This window comes from Vicugna pacos, chromosome 6 (genome assembly GCF_048564905.1).
Source record: "Vicugna pacos chromosome 6, VicPac4, whole genome shotgun sequence".
NCBI classification, from domain to species: Eukaryota; Metazoa; Chordata; class Mammalia; order Artiodactyla; family Camelidae; genus Vicugna; species Vicugna pacos.
The window spans coordinates 39947806-39964540 of record NC_132992.1 but is presented as its reverse complement, the minus strand read 5'-3'; the positions used below and the strand labels follow the sequence as shown (position 1 = coordinate 39964540).

The 16735-nt window shown below is 38.8% G+C and overlaps 1 protein-coding gene across 5 annotated transcripts in view; it reads right to left on the bottom strand.

The window, feature by feature from the left end:
• AKAP6 (A-kinase anchoring protein 6) overlaps positions 1-16735 on the bottom strand; it is a 567738-nt gene that overhangs the window by 301194 nt on the left and 249809 nt on the right. For all 5 annotated transcript variants that reach the window (XR_012073484.1, XR_012073483.1, XR_012073482.1 and 2 more), the window contains one exon: positions 7642-9408. Coding sequence is in view for 1 of the 5 variants with exons in the window: in XM_072962897.1 (XP_072818998.1) it covers positions 7642-9408 (1767 nt within the window). In the remaining 4 variants the exon portion in view is untranslated. The remainder of the gene's footprint in view (positions 1-7641; positions 9409-16735) is intronic.

Here is a 16735-nt window from a genome sequence, read left to right as displayed (position 1 = left end):
TCATACTCTTAAAATGTTGTGCATCAAAAGATCCAATCAACAGAGTGAAAAGGCAACCTACGAAATGGGAGAAAATATTTTCAAATTAAATAAATAAGGGGTTAATACTCAGAATATATAAAGAACTTCTAAAATTCAACAACAAAAAATTAAATAACCCAATAAAAATGAGCAAAGACTTAAACAGACATTTCTCCAAAGATGATATACAAATGGACAAGCATATGAAAAGATGTTCAACATCACTAATCAGAGAAACACAAATCAAAATCATAATGAGATATTCTCTTACATCAATTAGGATGATTACTATAAATAACAGAAAATAACAAATGTAGAGGATATAGAGAAATTGAAACTCTTGTGCACTGTCGTTGGGACTGTAAAATGGAGCAATCACTATGGAAAATGGTATAGTGGTTCCTCAAAAAATTAAAAGTACAGTTACTATATGATCCAGTAGCAATCCAATTTCTGGGTATATACCCATAGAATTGAAAGCAAAGTCCTGAAGAGGTATTTGCACACCTATGTTCATAGAAGCATTATTCACAACAGCCAAGAAATGGAAGGAAGCCAAATATCCCTCCACAGATGAATGGGTAAACAAAATGCAGGATATACACACAGTGGACTATTATTCACCCTTAAAAAGAAAGTAAATCCTGTCATATGCTACAACATGGATGAACCTTAAGGATATTATGCTAAGTGAAATAAGCCAGTCACAAAAAGACAAATATTATACAATTCCACTTATATGAGGCATCTAAAGTAGTCAGATTCACAGAAACAAAAAGTAGAATGGTGGTTACCAAGGCTGGAGGAGAGAGAAAAGGCAGTTGTTTAATTCATACAGAGTTTCAGATTTGCAAGATGAAAAAGTTCTGGAGATCTGTTTTACAATAATGTGATTACACTTAACACTACTGAATTGTACACTTAAAAATGGTTAAGAAAGCAAATTTTATGTTATGCGTGTTTTTTTAAAAAATGGAAAAAAAAAAAGAAGTAAGAACACAGGACATTATGGTATCCCTTGAAAGTCTGCCACCATCAGTGTGGTAACATTGATGTGTCAACATATGGTCAAAATGAGGGTAAAAGATAGGATGGATCCTATGAAGACCATTTTACCTCTTGGAAAAAGAAATGCAGAAATCAGTGCCAAGTTAATCATGCTGCCCTGGTATTAGTTACCATTCCCAGCTCTATCTCTAGGCAGCAGCAAAGATGTCTGCCTTTGTACTGCTACCACAGACTAGGCAGCAATTTTATACAGCCTAGGTACAAAGAGCAAACAGGTAAGTATGTGCTGCACCAAATCTGAAATAACTTATGTGCAAGGACATTCTTAGCTGGCAGCAAAGAAGTTTTTGCTTTTTTTTTTTTAAATCAGGTTATAGATGTCTCCGAAATAAAAATGCTAACAGCTGAGTCACTGAACACCATAATCTGGCATTTGAAGACATTTATATCTCTGGAGAGAAAAGGGATCAGCTGTGCCATGTGTCCATTAACTTGGTTACCAATGAGTCCAACCTAATGAAGTCATGTCTTTCAGGATGAGTTTGGAGAACTTAGTGTGAGCAGGAAGCCTGTGATGTGAGAAAAGGACAGATCTCCTGAAATGATTCACTGAGGTGGTACCACACTGCACTGTGTTCTGCCAGCTTCTCTGGGATCATACAGATGTTAAACTAGCTCAATAATGACTCACATTGGACAAGAGGCTACTTACTGAGCAGTTAACTTCTATTCAGATCATGAGGAAGAAGTCATACTATTCATTTACTAACTAGTAGTGGCTTGTGGGTTTTATAAATAGATTTACCTGCATATGTGATTATTGTCTAAGTCCCCTGGCATTTGAATATATCTCTAGGAGAAAACCAGGTCAGCTCTGGCATCTGTGGTTGTAATCCCAGTTCTCACACTTAGCAGCAGGATGGCCCTGGGAGAGTCATTAGCATTGGTGCCTTAGATTCATCATCTGTAAACAAGACCAAGAATAGCTCTTCCATAGGGTTGTTATACAGATTAAGTGAAAGAACCTACTCAGAACCTGGCACATAGTAGATGTTGATTAGAAATCATCTGCCTTGCTTCTTCCTCACTTTCCAGCAAGAGTCAACAGATTTTTTCTGTGAAGAATCACAGAGTAAGTATTTTAGGCTTTGCAAGCCATCGGTCTCAGTCACAACCACTCAACTTTGTCATTGCAGCACAAAAGCATCCATAAATGATGAGCATGGCTGTGTTCCAATATAATATTATTTTAAAAATTAGGCATTGGGCCAGATTTGGCCCACAAGCTATAGATGCCATCGCTTAATATTTATACCATATACGTCCAGATATCAGGCTAAGTGAAGATTTCACCATTCTGCTTGATTTCACCCGCTCTGGACATGTCTTTCCTTTCCTCTTTCTCTTCATTGCTCTTGCTCTATTTCTTGAATGCATCAGAACAAATGAGTCTAGTACAATGGCTTGACTCATTTTCTCACTTTTAATTTTAGGCCTTGAGAAACTCTGTAGGAGGTGAGCACTGATATCTGAGATGCTCAATTACTTTATCTACATGACAGGTTTGAGGGAAATCAGCCACATTTGAGGAAAATTCCCTCAACCCCTACAGAGAGGTGTGGGAAAGGGACCATCTCTTAAGAACTCACAGAGTTAACTGAGGAGATTTCATTAATGCAGAAGAATGGGATGCAACTTATCCCCCAAGTTTTAAAATACTGCTTAATAAATATGTTTGCATTTGCTTGTATATGTATAAAGAACTTAAAGGACCTAAGAGCTGAAAACAACAGTGCAGCTACAGCAAGGTGGGAACCCAAGTGGAGGGTGAGGATGGGAGAGAGTTTTTACTGGTTATTTTAAACATGTTTTTAAACCATGTGAATACACTATGGTGTATTGTAGCCATCACTGGCTTAAAACATCCCTATTTACAAAAAAGAAATTCATTTTTCTAATGAATACAAAATACGCCCTAAAAGCAAATCTTTCACATTCACAAAATCAGCCTACTAAAAGAAAGACACGCATGTGAGGAGTGGGAGTGACAGGAACCTAAAAGGCATCTGACACTCATCACTCAGGCATCACCCCAGAGATTCTACCACAGCCCCAGAGAGTCCCTCTTCTGTAGGTGGGCTTCTACACACCTTCTGCCTCGTGCTCTGTGTGATTCACAGAGAAGATGGGGTGGAGAACTCGGGACATGATGGGAGGAGGAAACATACCATTCTCCACTGGGTAGACGGGGAATCAGAGTGGGATGTAGTCTCCTGTAATTCATAATTTTTTACATCAGGCCAGAATTCTTCCCACACGCCCTCTCTTCTTTTCCCAGTGTGTGTGCCACATTTATATGCTTTTTCCGGTCACCTCAATTACACTGGCTAATGCCGTGTTTATTTCTGCCTTCTAATAAACTTTATTTTTTTAATAGAAACTTTTATTCAACCTCACTTTCAACTACCATCCTTTGTCTCATACTGCTTTCACAACCCAATTCATTGAGCCATTAGGAATGATTCTCTCTCACTTCTTAATCATCTACCTCCACTCTTCCATTAAGTCCCTTTTTCTTTAAGGTCCTCACTGACTTTTTTTAATTCTTATTTTTTACTGAAGTGTAGTCAACTTACAATGTTAGTTTCATATATACAGCAAAGCAATTCAGTCATACATATACATACATACATATTTTTTCAGATCCTTTTCCATTATAGTTCATTATAAGAAACTGAATATAGTTTCCTGTGCTATACAGTAGGACCTTGTTGTTTATCTATTTTATATATACTAATGTGTATCTATTAATCCCAAACTCCTAATCTATCCCTCCCCCTGATTCCCCCTCTGGTAACCACAGTTTGTTTTCTATGTACATGAGCCTATTTCTGGTTTGTAAATAAAATTTGTACCTTTTTTTTTAGATTCCACATATAAGCAATGTCATATGATATTTGATTTCTGTCTGATTTACTTCACTTAATATGATAATCCCTAGGTCCGTCCATGTTGCCGCAATGGCATTATTTCATTCTTTTTTATGACTGAGTAATATTCCATAAAATTCCATATATATATATATATATATATACCCCACCTTTTTCTCAGTGACTTTTTAAAACAAAACTAAAATTTTGGGGTTTTTTTCCTTTGCCCTATTCTTCTTGATCTCCATTTTGCAAAGAATGAAGCTAATGTTCATCTTACTAAACATCTCTTTTGCTTTCATTTGCTTAATACCCAGGCAATCTGTCCCTTCCTGGTCCCAACAACTGGGCCTCTTCCTTATTTTTGCCTCATAATTGGGATAAAACTTGAAACTCAGGGGTCACTCTTTTCTCTTCTCTATCCCTCAATCTCTCAGGGAATTCTTGTAGTCCTAAGACTTTATCTAGTGCGAAGAGCAAAGCAGATGGAGCTTGAAGCTTGGCTCTATGACTTATTAGTTATACAGATTAGGAGAAGTGATTTCATCTCTCTGAACTCACTTCCTCTACTCCGAAACAAGGATTCATTTCTTCTTTCATGCAACAGTCTTTACTAAGCACACGCTACGCAGCAGGCAATGTTTCAGGTACATGAGCAAACCAAACAGATAAATATTTCTGCCCTCACAGAGCTCCCATTCTAGCAAGGGGAGATAAAAATTAATAATAACATACATACTAAATAAGAGAATTATATAAAATGACAGAGTATGGTGAGAGCTGTAGGGAAAAAAAAAGAAAAAGAGGTCATATTACACCTTTTTAAAGGTGGTCACAGTAAGTTCCCCTCAGAAATTATTATTTGAGCAAAGACTCAGAAGAGGTGAAGGAATTAGAAAGAGGGCATCTGACAGAGAAGGTGCAGCCAGAGGGAACTGACGAAAGGCAGGGGTGCACCTGGCTTGTTCCAGGAACAGCAGAAGGCCAGCGGGAACAGAGTGAAGTGAGCATGGGGAACAGAAGTTGGATATGAGGTCAGAGAGGAAATCAAGGGGCAGCCCATGCAGGGCCTCTAAATGCGGTGGGAGCTGTTTCAGGGTTTTGAGCAGAGGGGTGATAGGTTCTGATTTATGTTTTAAAAGAATCACTCTGGCTACTATGTTGGGAAGAGACTAGTAGGAGCAGGAAGGAAGTAGAGATACCAGTTAGGAGGCTACTGCATTAATCCAGACAGGAGGTGAAGGTGGCTAGGAATGGAGTAGGAGCCCTGGAAAGGAGGAGAAGCACTCAATTAAAGATAAGAAAACCACCTTGTAGGGTATTATGAGAATTTTATCAGAGAATTCCTGCAGGTAAAGTCTCCAATATTTGCCTGATACAAGGAAGATGTTAAATAATACCCTGTCTTATTATGTTGTATTTTTCTGGTAGAAAAGGTTCTCTGGGTCACTACATGGAGAAGATCAAAGCTTGAATGTGATATCCAAGGTCACCTGACCTGGAGACTGGCAGCCACTCTCACCTGAAGTATTGAAAGGAGGGTGGGCTGAGGAAGGGGCTTAATCTTTCAGCCTTCACATCATATCTCACCTCCAGGACAGTACTTCCAATGGCCTATGAGACATTTCCTCTTAAGAGTTTCATCACATACTCAATATCGATGTATATATTTGTTTTTTTTTTTAATTACTTGCCTCACCTCCACCTCAAGCCAGATAATACCCATTCAAATGTTTCCTTCTAATAAAGCTATGCTAGTCCCTAGAGGCTGAAAACTTAGTTTCATCTTTGTAGAATTATGGAATAAAAGGATGCTCCCATTGGAAGCTGGTATTGTAGCCATCACTGGCTTAAAACATCCCTATTTACAAAAAAGAAACAAGGCCCAGATTGGAACATGACTAGCCGTGGGCCGCGAGTGCCTTTAATGACTGAGACAGGTCTAGAACCAGTTTCTGGATCTCGTTCACTTCCTCAGCAGCCCTCCTCCATTCGCCCATCCCCATCACAGCAGTCCCCTACCTGGATTGCCACAGGCATCTCCATACCAGTCACCACCATCCATGGCTGTCATGACCATCTTTCCTGTTATTGCCAACTAAGCCTCCCAGAAAGGCTACTGGAGGCCATGGCCTATACTGCTTCAAGTGTGCTGGCTCTGGGTTCAAATTCTAGCTCTGCTTTCACTAGCTGTGAGGCCTTGAGCAAATTTCCTCACCTCATCCTGCCTTAGTGTCTTCATCTGAAAAGTTCTTACTTCCCAGGACTTAAGTAGAATAAGGCATGTAAAGCTATCAGTGCAGAACCAAGTACAAAATAAGAACCTAAGAATGCTGAGTTATTTTGAGTTGTAGGACTATTCTCAGTCCCTTTCAGAGATGTTACCGTGGATGCCTGATGAACAAATTCTAATTGTCTTTGTCTGGCCTTGCAGCAACCAGGTCTGTTAAATGTATGGAACTTCTATTGCTCCCTGTTCACTGACCTTCCAGTCAGGACAGCTCTCTGTGCACACCAATGTCATGTTCATTCCCAATCCCCACCTCTGTGCTTTGGTCAATACTCTTTCTATGTGAAATGCCCACCTTCCTTCTCTCTGTCTAAATCCTGGCACATCCTTCAAAGCTCCAGTGAAGGTTTAGCATTTCACAAGTACTCCCCGGGCAAATCCCAGCTCAGCTGATATTACTTCTCCACAATACTACAGTATTCACACATAGCACATTTGGATTATTTCCTTATGGAGAGGGCTGGGAGCACTTAGTTAGGAGTATGGATTCTGGAGTATGGATTCTGCCTGGTCTCTTTCAGTGTCTCCATATACATAATATGGAGCTGCTGTCAAATTGGACACATGAATACTTAGTAAAACAATTATTAATATATGTTACTATTATTATATATTGCTGTTGACTTTTCCTTCTTTTAGGTACCTTCATTTTCTTCCTCCAGGTTATTCTGTCTATATATGTACTACACTTTTATCCAGTGTCTTAAATCACAGCTTGTATTAAAGAGCTGAGTCCTGAGAATTTTGATGTCCATCTTTAAAGATTTCATCATATCTAATAATTTGTTCTAAAAGTGTAGATTTACCCAAAATATCAACTCCCCATTTCAGAGCCCATGGATGGTATAGAGTATAGGTAGCATGGTTATTAGCCAGAGGCCTCAAAAAGGAAGAAGACTGAACAAAAATAAAGATTCCTAAAAAATTAGAAAAAATCTGGTCTATTGCTACAAGAAGTTAACAATGAAGATGAGAAAGCTATTCTGGGTTTAGAACCAACAAATCAGAAAGCACTGAGGGCAACTGGAACATTCCAGTCACGTATTCCTGAGGTACTGGTGTGTGCACAGCTACTGTCCTACTTTATTTCGTGGCTGCTCATGGGGCTCCACCACCCCTCAGGAGCCATGCTGGGCTTGAGCAGTATGAACAGAGAGTTCTGACCAGGCAGGGACACATCAAGTGAATGCTCTGACCAGGGCAGCTCCTAGTGATGTACTCTGTCACAAGGCAGTGATCGCTGTGTTTTTTCTTTTCTTTCTTTGGGTAATCAGTTACATTTATCAAAAATAGCAACACATTTGATCATGGGGTGGGGACGAGCTGACCTTTTCCCAGCAATACTTCCCCAAATCAGGTAAGAAATCATTCAGATTAAGAAGACCACTTTACCTCTATTTTTTCCCATATGGCTTCATAGTTGTCTTGGTGTTGAATATCTTGCATCAGTTTCTGAATTAAAGCAGACTTTGTAGTGGAATGACTCTCATTCTTCTCAGAGGAGGAAGCTCTCTCTGACTTCTCATCAATGTATTTTTTCATGCCAGAGAGAGGCATATACAGCTCCTCGTCAGAAAGAATGTCACTCAGGGGGCCAGATTCAACGCTCTCCCCTAGTGAAGAGGCTATGTCACTGGAGGAGCTTGGTGACACCCTGCCTAGCCTCGTATGCTTCTTCTTGACATGGTACGTTGGGTAGATCTCAGAATCTGAATTCATTTCAGACAGTTCCCAGTCATCAATATTTTGAATGGTTTCTCCTCTGGGTTTCTGAGGCAGAAGCTTTGTTAGGTTTTCCAACTTCAAAGCTAATACTTCTGTCTGCTTAAGGTGAGAGGGCAGCGCTAGGTATTCATCAGAGCCATACCAGGCCTCCACAACCTGACCATTCCTGGTGACATGACTTGGGGAGGAGGAGTAACATTTTTTGCTTTTGTGTTCTGAAAGGATGGATCCCGGAGACGTGATGTCGTCTGAGCCAACAGAAGATTCGCTGCTTTGAGTAAAAGGTGGTGAACTAGATGTTTCTGACTGCACTGGTAATTTGGCATTCCAGCTTCTCTGATGACATGGCTCCACTGAGGATGTGGAAGCCGAATCTGTTTCTGGCCCCGCTACGGCCTTGGAAGTACCAGAAGGAATTCCATTCGGCACTACTGAGCTTCTGGTGTTTTCGGCTTGCTTGCCTGAACTGGGCTCCCATTTAGGTGTTTGGCATGGAGACACCTCTTCTGCAGGCTTCTGTGGCTTTTTAAGTTGAAGTTTCTCTTTATGGCAGTTGTTAAGCCTCCCCAGGCTGGAGGAGATTTCCTTAATGTGCCTTTTGATTGTGTTTTCAAGATTCCCGTCCCCGACCTTGTGCAAACACTCATAGGACTGGCTGGCAGCAGAAGAGCTATTGGGGTAAGAAGACTGCAACACTAGGCAAAGCTTGGATCTGTCAAGAGGATCCACCAGGGAAGGGGTGCTTCTGCTCATCTCAGGCTTGAGAGCCACCATCTGCTTCTTTCCACTTGTGCCTTTCAGATTATTCTTAAAAGTCTCCTCTTTAAGGAAAAGCCCTCTTTTTGGCAGCGTGGGCTGTGTGGGAGAGTCCTCATTATAATTAAAGCAATCTCTGATGGATCGCTTAGGGGTTGCATTTTCATAAGGAAGAGGCTGTTCATTCTTTGCCCCAAGTTGAGAAGGGTAGCCAGACTCTTGCTTCATAGTCTCAGAAGAGGGTTGAACAGCATTTGGCAGAGCTTCCCCTGAAGATGGCGGCCCCTGCGTTAAGCCTGGTTCCTCCTCACCTGTGGACGCATTGTTTTCCTCATCTCCACCTCTGTCATCTGCTGAGAGAGATACTTGAGACGTCTCCTCATTAACTGCTTCGCTGAAGTTGGAAGGGATGGGGTCAGTAGCCACCGTAAGTAACCCAACACTTCGGATGAGCTCGGGGAACTCCTTTTCCATCTCACTGTAGCTCCAAGAGTCAAAAGTTTTGGTTTTGACCTGGCTAGAGGTCATATCACCCAGGCCACTGAGTAAATCCTCACTTGGACTGTAGTCAGACAGTTCGAAAGCAGTAATACCACAATCCAGAGACAAGTAATTTTGAGAGCATTTGATAGTTAACTGTCCTGAGTCATCCACTTCTGTCAGAGCATCCAGGCGGCCCTGAAACAGACAACGGAAATGGTTTCAATAAATGCAACATTACACTCAACTGCTGCTCACATGAAATTTCAGCAGAGGCCACTGTAAAGGTAAAAAATGCATCAATCTCAGTTGCTTCTGGTTTGAGACAAGGAAAGAAAGGCATATTAATTCATCATCATATTGCTTTATATGGTACCCTGTTCTTAAATATTTAAGAATTTTTCTGGAGAACAGAGCCTTGCTAGAAATGGTCAAGTGCAAGCCAAAAATAACCATTCTTGACTGAACTTTCTATTTTAAAATAGTGTATTATTCATTTAGTAAGCATTTCTTAAGTGATGCCTTAAGTAATAACAACATTGAGAACAAAGTAAGAGTAAAATCTCCATGAATGGCTCTTTTGTTTATTGCAAATGTCTCCTTGAATGTCTCTTTTGCTCATCACTTTATCACCCACAGTGGCTACCTCAAAGTAGATGCTCAGTAAATATTTTAAACTGGAAAAATTAATTATACTAAGTCTGTTGTGTTGAATAAATATTCAAAAACCACAGGAAAGTGAACTATTGTATCTACATATATTACAAAAACAATTCAGACCAACTTCTATTTGTACCTGCTCGTTTGAAGGGAAACACAGGAAATCCTAGAGAAAATCAGTGTGTCAAAACTACATCATCTTAGCCCCCATCCCCTCCCTCTGCATGCATTCTCCCCCTTCCTCCTACCTTAATCTCCACTCCCATTTGGGTATGTTAGATACCAGGTGCCCACCTTCCTCGTTATTTATAATTTAAGGTAGGCTGATTTGAAATTCTCCTGTGCTAAAAAAATAGTATCATAAGTAAATGTTTTTAATTTTTTAATCTTTAGTTATGTGATTAAGGTTCTTGTCTCATTACTAATGCAGTTACTAATATCACAAACAAATGGGGAGAATTTTTTACTGATATTTGTTTGGGACAGAGGGACCATGGAATCCTATTACACCTACCAGGCTAAGGGACAGCTGGTCTAATCTAGCCCCGTAGGAAGTGAAGGAAGAAAACTGAAAGGTGAAGGGGTGGTTGTATCCCCAGACCTCTGTTCTTCCTAAGGAGGAACCAGGTGACAGGATCTGTCCTTTCAACCAGGCTATCCTGAGATCTGGCTTCTCCATGACCTTACATCAGGTTTCTTGATTCGTTTGTTTGTTTTGTTTTAAGGATGCTCTCTCCCTTCAGATCTTCATCTTGCCTCTATCTCCTCATCCCTTCACTCTTATTCCACAGCATCCAGATAAATAATAATGATGAAAAGCTTCATTTTACTTTCCTAAGCCTCCATGCCCTCATCTTATAAATGGGGATGGTTGGTTACTATTACATTTTCATTTAATCCTCACAAAGATTTTCTTCTGGGGTCTGTACAACTGCCGCTGTTTTACATAAGTGGAGCCTGAGCCAAAAGAAAGTACATAACTAGCAGATTGCCTTTGACTAAGGCTGAGCTAAGCCTTGAACGAAGGCTGTCTGACTCAGAGTCCACACTCTGACCTCTGTGCCATAATTTTCTCTGATGCGTTGGATGTTAAATGAACACCCCCCCCTTCCAGTTTGTCCTCCACGTTGACACCAGAGTAATCTTTACAGACTGCAGATCTGATGCTATTACTTCTCTGCTTCAAGTCCTTTATTAGCTTCCTGCTGCTAGGTTAAAACCCAAATCCTTCAAGGACAGATATTAAGAGACCTCTCTCTCTCAAACCACTCTCCCTTCCCTGGCTGCACCTGGCCACAGTGTCCCACTCTCAGTTTTTGAATATATTGTGTTCCTCCTGCCTCAGAGCCTTTGCACATGCTATTTCCTCTGCCAGGAAAGCTTTCCACCTGCAACGACCATAACTGGTTGACTCTTACTCACTCCTCAGACCCCAGATTCAGTTTTACTTCTTCAAGATTCCAAACCTCTACCTAAGTCAAAATCTTTTCTTATAATCTCTCAAAAAACTCTGTTGTTTTTTTCTTTAAACATTTATCTCAATCTCTAAAAAAAATACTATTGTGATTATTTGATTAATTTATTTCTCCCACCAGTCTGTAAGCACCACAAGAGTACAAATCATGGAAAATGGTTGACTCACCAGAATACCTGCAGCACTCAGCATAGTGAGCTGGATAGAGCAAGCACTCAAAGACACATTTGTTGAATAAATGAATGAAGGAAGGAAGGCATTTTGGAATGTATCTCTATGGCTTCATGAAATTTCTTCCTCTGATTATGTAGTTTTGGTTGATCCCAGTGATTAAAGGCCCACACCTCAGAGCCAAATTCCAGCTCTAGCAGTAGGTACATATGTGACCATGAGCCAGCAGCTTGATGTCACTAACCTTCATTTCCTTCATTTGTAAAAATAAAGTGATAAGCCACATCCTAGCACTGCTGTGAGGCTTAAAGGAGATAAAATATGTAAGACACAAGTCTGGCACATGGATAGGTGCTCAATGAATGCTTATTCTTATTACTTATTACATTTTTTTTTACTAATCAAATATATCAAGGAGGAAAATTTCATCAAAATGAGAGGTATCCCTACACTAAATTACACTGCACAAAGTGAAAAACCAATGTTAACTTCCAGTCTCAACAAAAATGATCTAACTGGAATTGTGTGGCTTATGTGCTTCATACCTGGACTAAGCTCTTTAAAGAACTAAGTCAGAGGCCAAAACGAATTCCTCACCAAAGAATGAGCCAGCCAAACAAAAGTCACAGTTTATGCAATTTTTAAGAGAGTAATAGTGGAAATTCCAATTTAAAGGCAGGTTGCATTTTTTAAAGTTTTTTTAAATTTGGCTGTTCAATGCTACAAAACATTACAAAAACAGTATTATAAATAATGGTTGAGTTTCAAAGCTATCCCATAAGTTGATATTTAAATTATTAACTAGTTGAAATTTGCATTTTAAAAATTATTTTTATTATAAAGGTACAGCAGCCCTGTAGCTACTTAAGTGAGGTTAAAGAGGCATTAAGGAAAAGTGTTTCTATGATGAGGAGAAAAAAGAAATGTGAGGGTTCAGGTAAAAATTAGACCCATGAAAATATCAGCCACCTGCTTCTGGATAGGCAAGGGATACCCTAATGCTGGGAAAGCATTTGATCCCCATTTTGGTGGTTACACAACCTTAAGACCCAATAATAACTGTCTTGCTCAAAAATAACAGGCACTCAAACGATGTTAGATGAATACATGGCATGAGACATCTCAGATAATAGGGTATGGCTGCCTTTTCCTAAGTCTTCCCCTGAAGATCCCTTCCCTAGCCAGCCCTGTGTTTGGAAAAGAAAATACCATACTCAGAAACACTTAATGCTCCACATAGAGCTCTCTCCCAGCCTGTTTCCAATCAGGACAACTATTGCTGTGCATGCCTGAGTGTCACTCAGGGGTAACTAGTCTTAATTCAAACCACATTTTTAATGTGGAAAAAAAAAATCCCTCCCTGAAAAACAAAACAAAGAACAGCACATAGCATATGCATTTCATATCCTAAAGACTTAAGTGACAAGCATCTACTCATATATTTTTTAACACAGTTGGTTATTAGTCAAGACCATTCTCCAAAACTATTTTTTCTAGATTTCACCATGCAGAAGCAATTAAAAAAAAAGTTCTCTGAAGTTTCTCAGAGCAGATAAATAATGAGTTTCATTTCTTAAAATATTGCTTAGTAATACTAATATTTTTAGTCCCAATGCTTTCTTCTGGACCAACTTCCCAGACAGTTTTCTAATGTGTGTAAGTAATAAAGTCTCAGGTGGATGTGGAGGTGGGGGAAGAGTGCATGTGTTTTTACTGGGGTTTTTATTTTAGCAATATCACATTTTATTGTGCAGTGCCTTTAGCAGTGTCACGGCTCCCTAGCAATGTCCAAGTAGAAATACACCTCCACTTAATATGTTATGAAACAGTTTCTCAGATGAAGGTTATGTTTATGGATATGGCAATTTATTTACTTTACTGATGAGTAATTTACTAACTTTATTGCTGCCTTCAATTTTGTCTCAGACATCAAGGAAACCCCTTTCCCCCCTAATCTGAAACAAGAAATTTTGCTTTGTTCCTCACCCATAAATAAGTTAACTGAAATTCTAGTTCCAAATGCCTTCTTAGATCTTTCTTTTTTTTTAAACTGAATCTTGTCACCAACTGAACAAGAGATTTAATACTCATAATTTAAAAATTTGAAGTTCTCCCTATTAAAATGTCATCAAGGTTTACATTAGTGTCCATTGCCATTTCAGGGTCAATTTTGTGCCCTGATTTAGTGATCTTACTCAGAAGAGTTAGAAATAGAATTTCACTGTTTTAATTATGGGTACAGCAAAAATTTTGTATGTGTCTCTCTCTCCCCTTCCTCCCCTAATTCATTACATAGTATTTGTCATGCTTCAATTACTAACATATAAATTCATGGACCTCTTATAAGAATGCTGCCACCCCCCAGAGTCCTCAGTTCACATGGTCTAGACTCTTGCTCAGATTCCTTTCAGCTCTACCATGTTGGGATTCTATGATTCCAAAGGCATTCCAGAGAGCAGCAGTGGACTAAAAGGAACAAGTAATGATAGGGAAACGGGAAGCAAGGCAAAGTTTAGTTTCTGATGGGCAAAGGGAAAATACACAAAACTTTTCAATATTTTTATTTATACTATGGTAATACTTCTGAGAATTTCCTTTTCTACAGGCTGAAATCATGAGTCAAATAATTAATCTCCATGATTAATCCCAGTCCACCAACTTACAGTGATATTTCCCTCTTCTACACCTAAAGCAGTAATTATCTGTGTTGTTTACTTCAGTTCAACTAATCAGACTTTTATATACAGCAATATGAAGTAGGTGCTATGGGAGATACAGAGATGATTATAATCTGGTGTCAACACTCATGAAGTTCAAATCCAGCACATACTTTGTCATAATATAAACGGCCCTGTGATCAGTGCTAGTGGATGAATACAAAAAGTACTTCAGTGTGACGGCTCTGGGAGGACCAACGTGTTCTCACTGAGAGGGTATCATTCAGATAAAGTACTTACCACACCATTTGGCATATGGTAAGTTCTTTATCAATGTTTGCTACGGTGTTAATACTATTAACAGTTATCACTACTAGTGTGACTACTTCTCTTAACCTCAGTCCTTATCTGTAGGATGGATATAATAATACCACCTGTAAAATAAGGATAAGAGCACTTGCCTTGCCTACCTCACGGAACTGTTTCAGGATCTGATAAAATTATGAAGGTGATTCCTAACATTTAATAACATGTATTATTCATATTTGAATGCCTAGTGCCTTATAGAGAGTAAGAAATCAGAATATTTAGAGCAGGTAGAAAGGAAAGTAGGAAGGAAGGGAGGAAGAAATAATAATTATTATTACTGCAAAAGAGATCAGTTAAGAGCTGGTTTTATTCATTTCATTTAATTATTCCTAGATTTATCTTCTTAAGCATTTACTTAACCTCTCTTAAATTCAGTTTTTCCAACTATAAAATGGAGCTTTTTTCAAAACTGAAGTAGAGCTGATTACAATATTGTGTAAGTTTCAGGTATACAATGGAGTGATTCAGTTATACATATTTTTTCAGGTTCCTTTCCATTACAGGTTATTACAAGGTACTGAATATAGATTCTTGTGCTAGACAGTACATCCTTGTTATTTTTCTATTTTACATATAGCAGTGTGTATCTGTTAATACCAAACTCCTAATTTATCCCTCCTCTCCTCTCTTTCCCCTTTGGTAACCATAAGTTTGTCTTCTATGTCTGTTAGTCTGTTTCCATTTTGTAAATAAACTCATTTGTATTATTTTTTAGATTCTATATAAATGATACCATATACTATTTGTCTTTCTGCCTTACTTACTTCACTATGATATTCTCTGGGTCTATCTATCTTGCTGCAAATGGTAATATTTCATTCTTTCTTATGGCTGAGTAATATTAAAATGGAATTATTTTTAATACCCATTACCCTCCTTACTAAATGAAATAATAAATATAAATTGCTTATCACAGTATCTGGAACATAGAAAATTTCAGTACAACACATTTTTTACACAATGTTGAACTTTGCCCGAAAGTATTTTTTGTTTGTTCAACTGGTTTTGTTTCAGTAAGGCATTTGCCAAATTGTTTACAAGATATGAACTGCTCCATATTTAAATAAAAGAATATAACTCATTTTGTACTTACAAGGACAGAAAGAGAACTTGCCACTTTCCCAACTTTCAAACTTATTCTTGAATGGGCTCTGAAACTTGACTGACTTCCAAAAACAGAAAAATGAATTCACCTCCACTGAGAGGACGTCTACCATTCTAGTTTATCTGCATGCTTTATGACATTTCCTTCTTCATTTTGTAAATCTTTTACAGCTGAATTTATTCTGATAAAGCTGAGAATTTCATCCTGATTCCCTTCCTTTTTTCCACAGTTCCAGTGTGCTGGCAGAAACAAACAAAGCTAACAAACAGGATTAGAAATCCATAGCTTCAGGAAGGGTGGTAATGGAGACAGTGCTTCAGTTTATAGAGAACTATCCACATGGTGTCAACACTCATGAAGTTCGGCAGATGGCTGAGAATCCACTGTTCCTTCACCCCTCATACAACATATTCTTGCATCTCTACAACAAGACTAAAGACTGACTTCAAACATGAAAATGCAGGAAAATGCTTCCAATTGGCTCTATAAATAGTTGTTGAGCTCACATTCTGAGAGCCAAAATGGGTACTACTTAATATAAACTCACAACATGGCTGTGAAAACAGTGGCCAGTAACAACTAGCTAGTCTCAGTGGCTTTTCATCTTTCTTGGGCTACTACTTTGTGAATAATACAAGTTCAAATAAATGCAGGATGAACATTTTCCACAAAACAATAAAAACAATAACAATAAACCCTAGGGCACTTTTATACCCCGAGGCACTTTCATACCTCTAATTTGAGTTGGTAATCAGTAAATACTCATGGAATGAATAAATGTGTAAAATGAATTAGTTTGACTCAACAATTTCTAATCCCCTCCAGTAGCAGGCAGTGGGCGGATCTGATGACTGATCAATACTGGATGTTGGACAGAGCCAGAAGAACACATGGGTAGAGACCAAAAAAAAAAAAAAAAGAATGTATCGATTGGAGGTGCCAGGTAGATATTTACAGTAAGATCTCTTCAGAGTTTAGACAAACCTTCCCTATCTCTGATCTCCACCTCACTAGCATACACCTCATAAACAACAGATTTAGGGTGGAGCTGACTACTTTGGGATTCTTTGTAGTTTCCCATAACCAAAA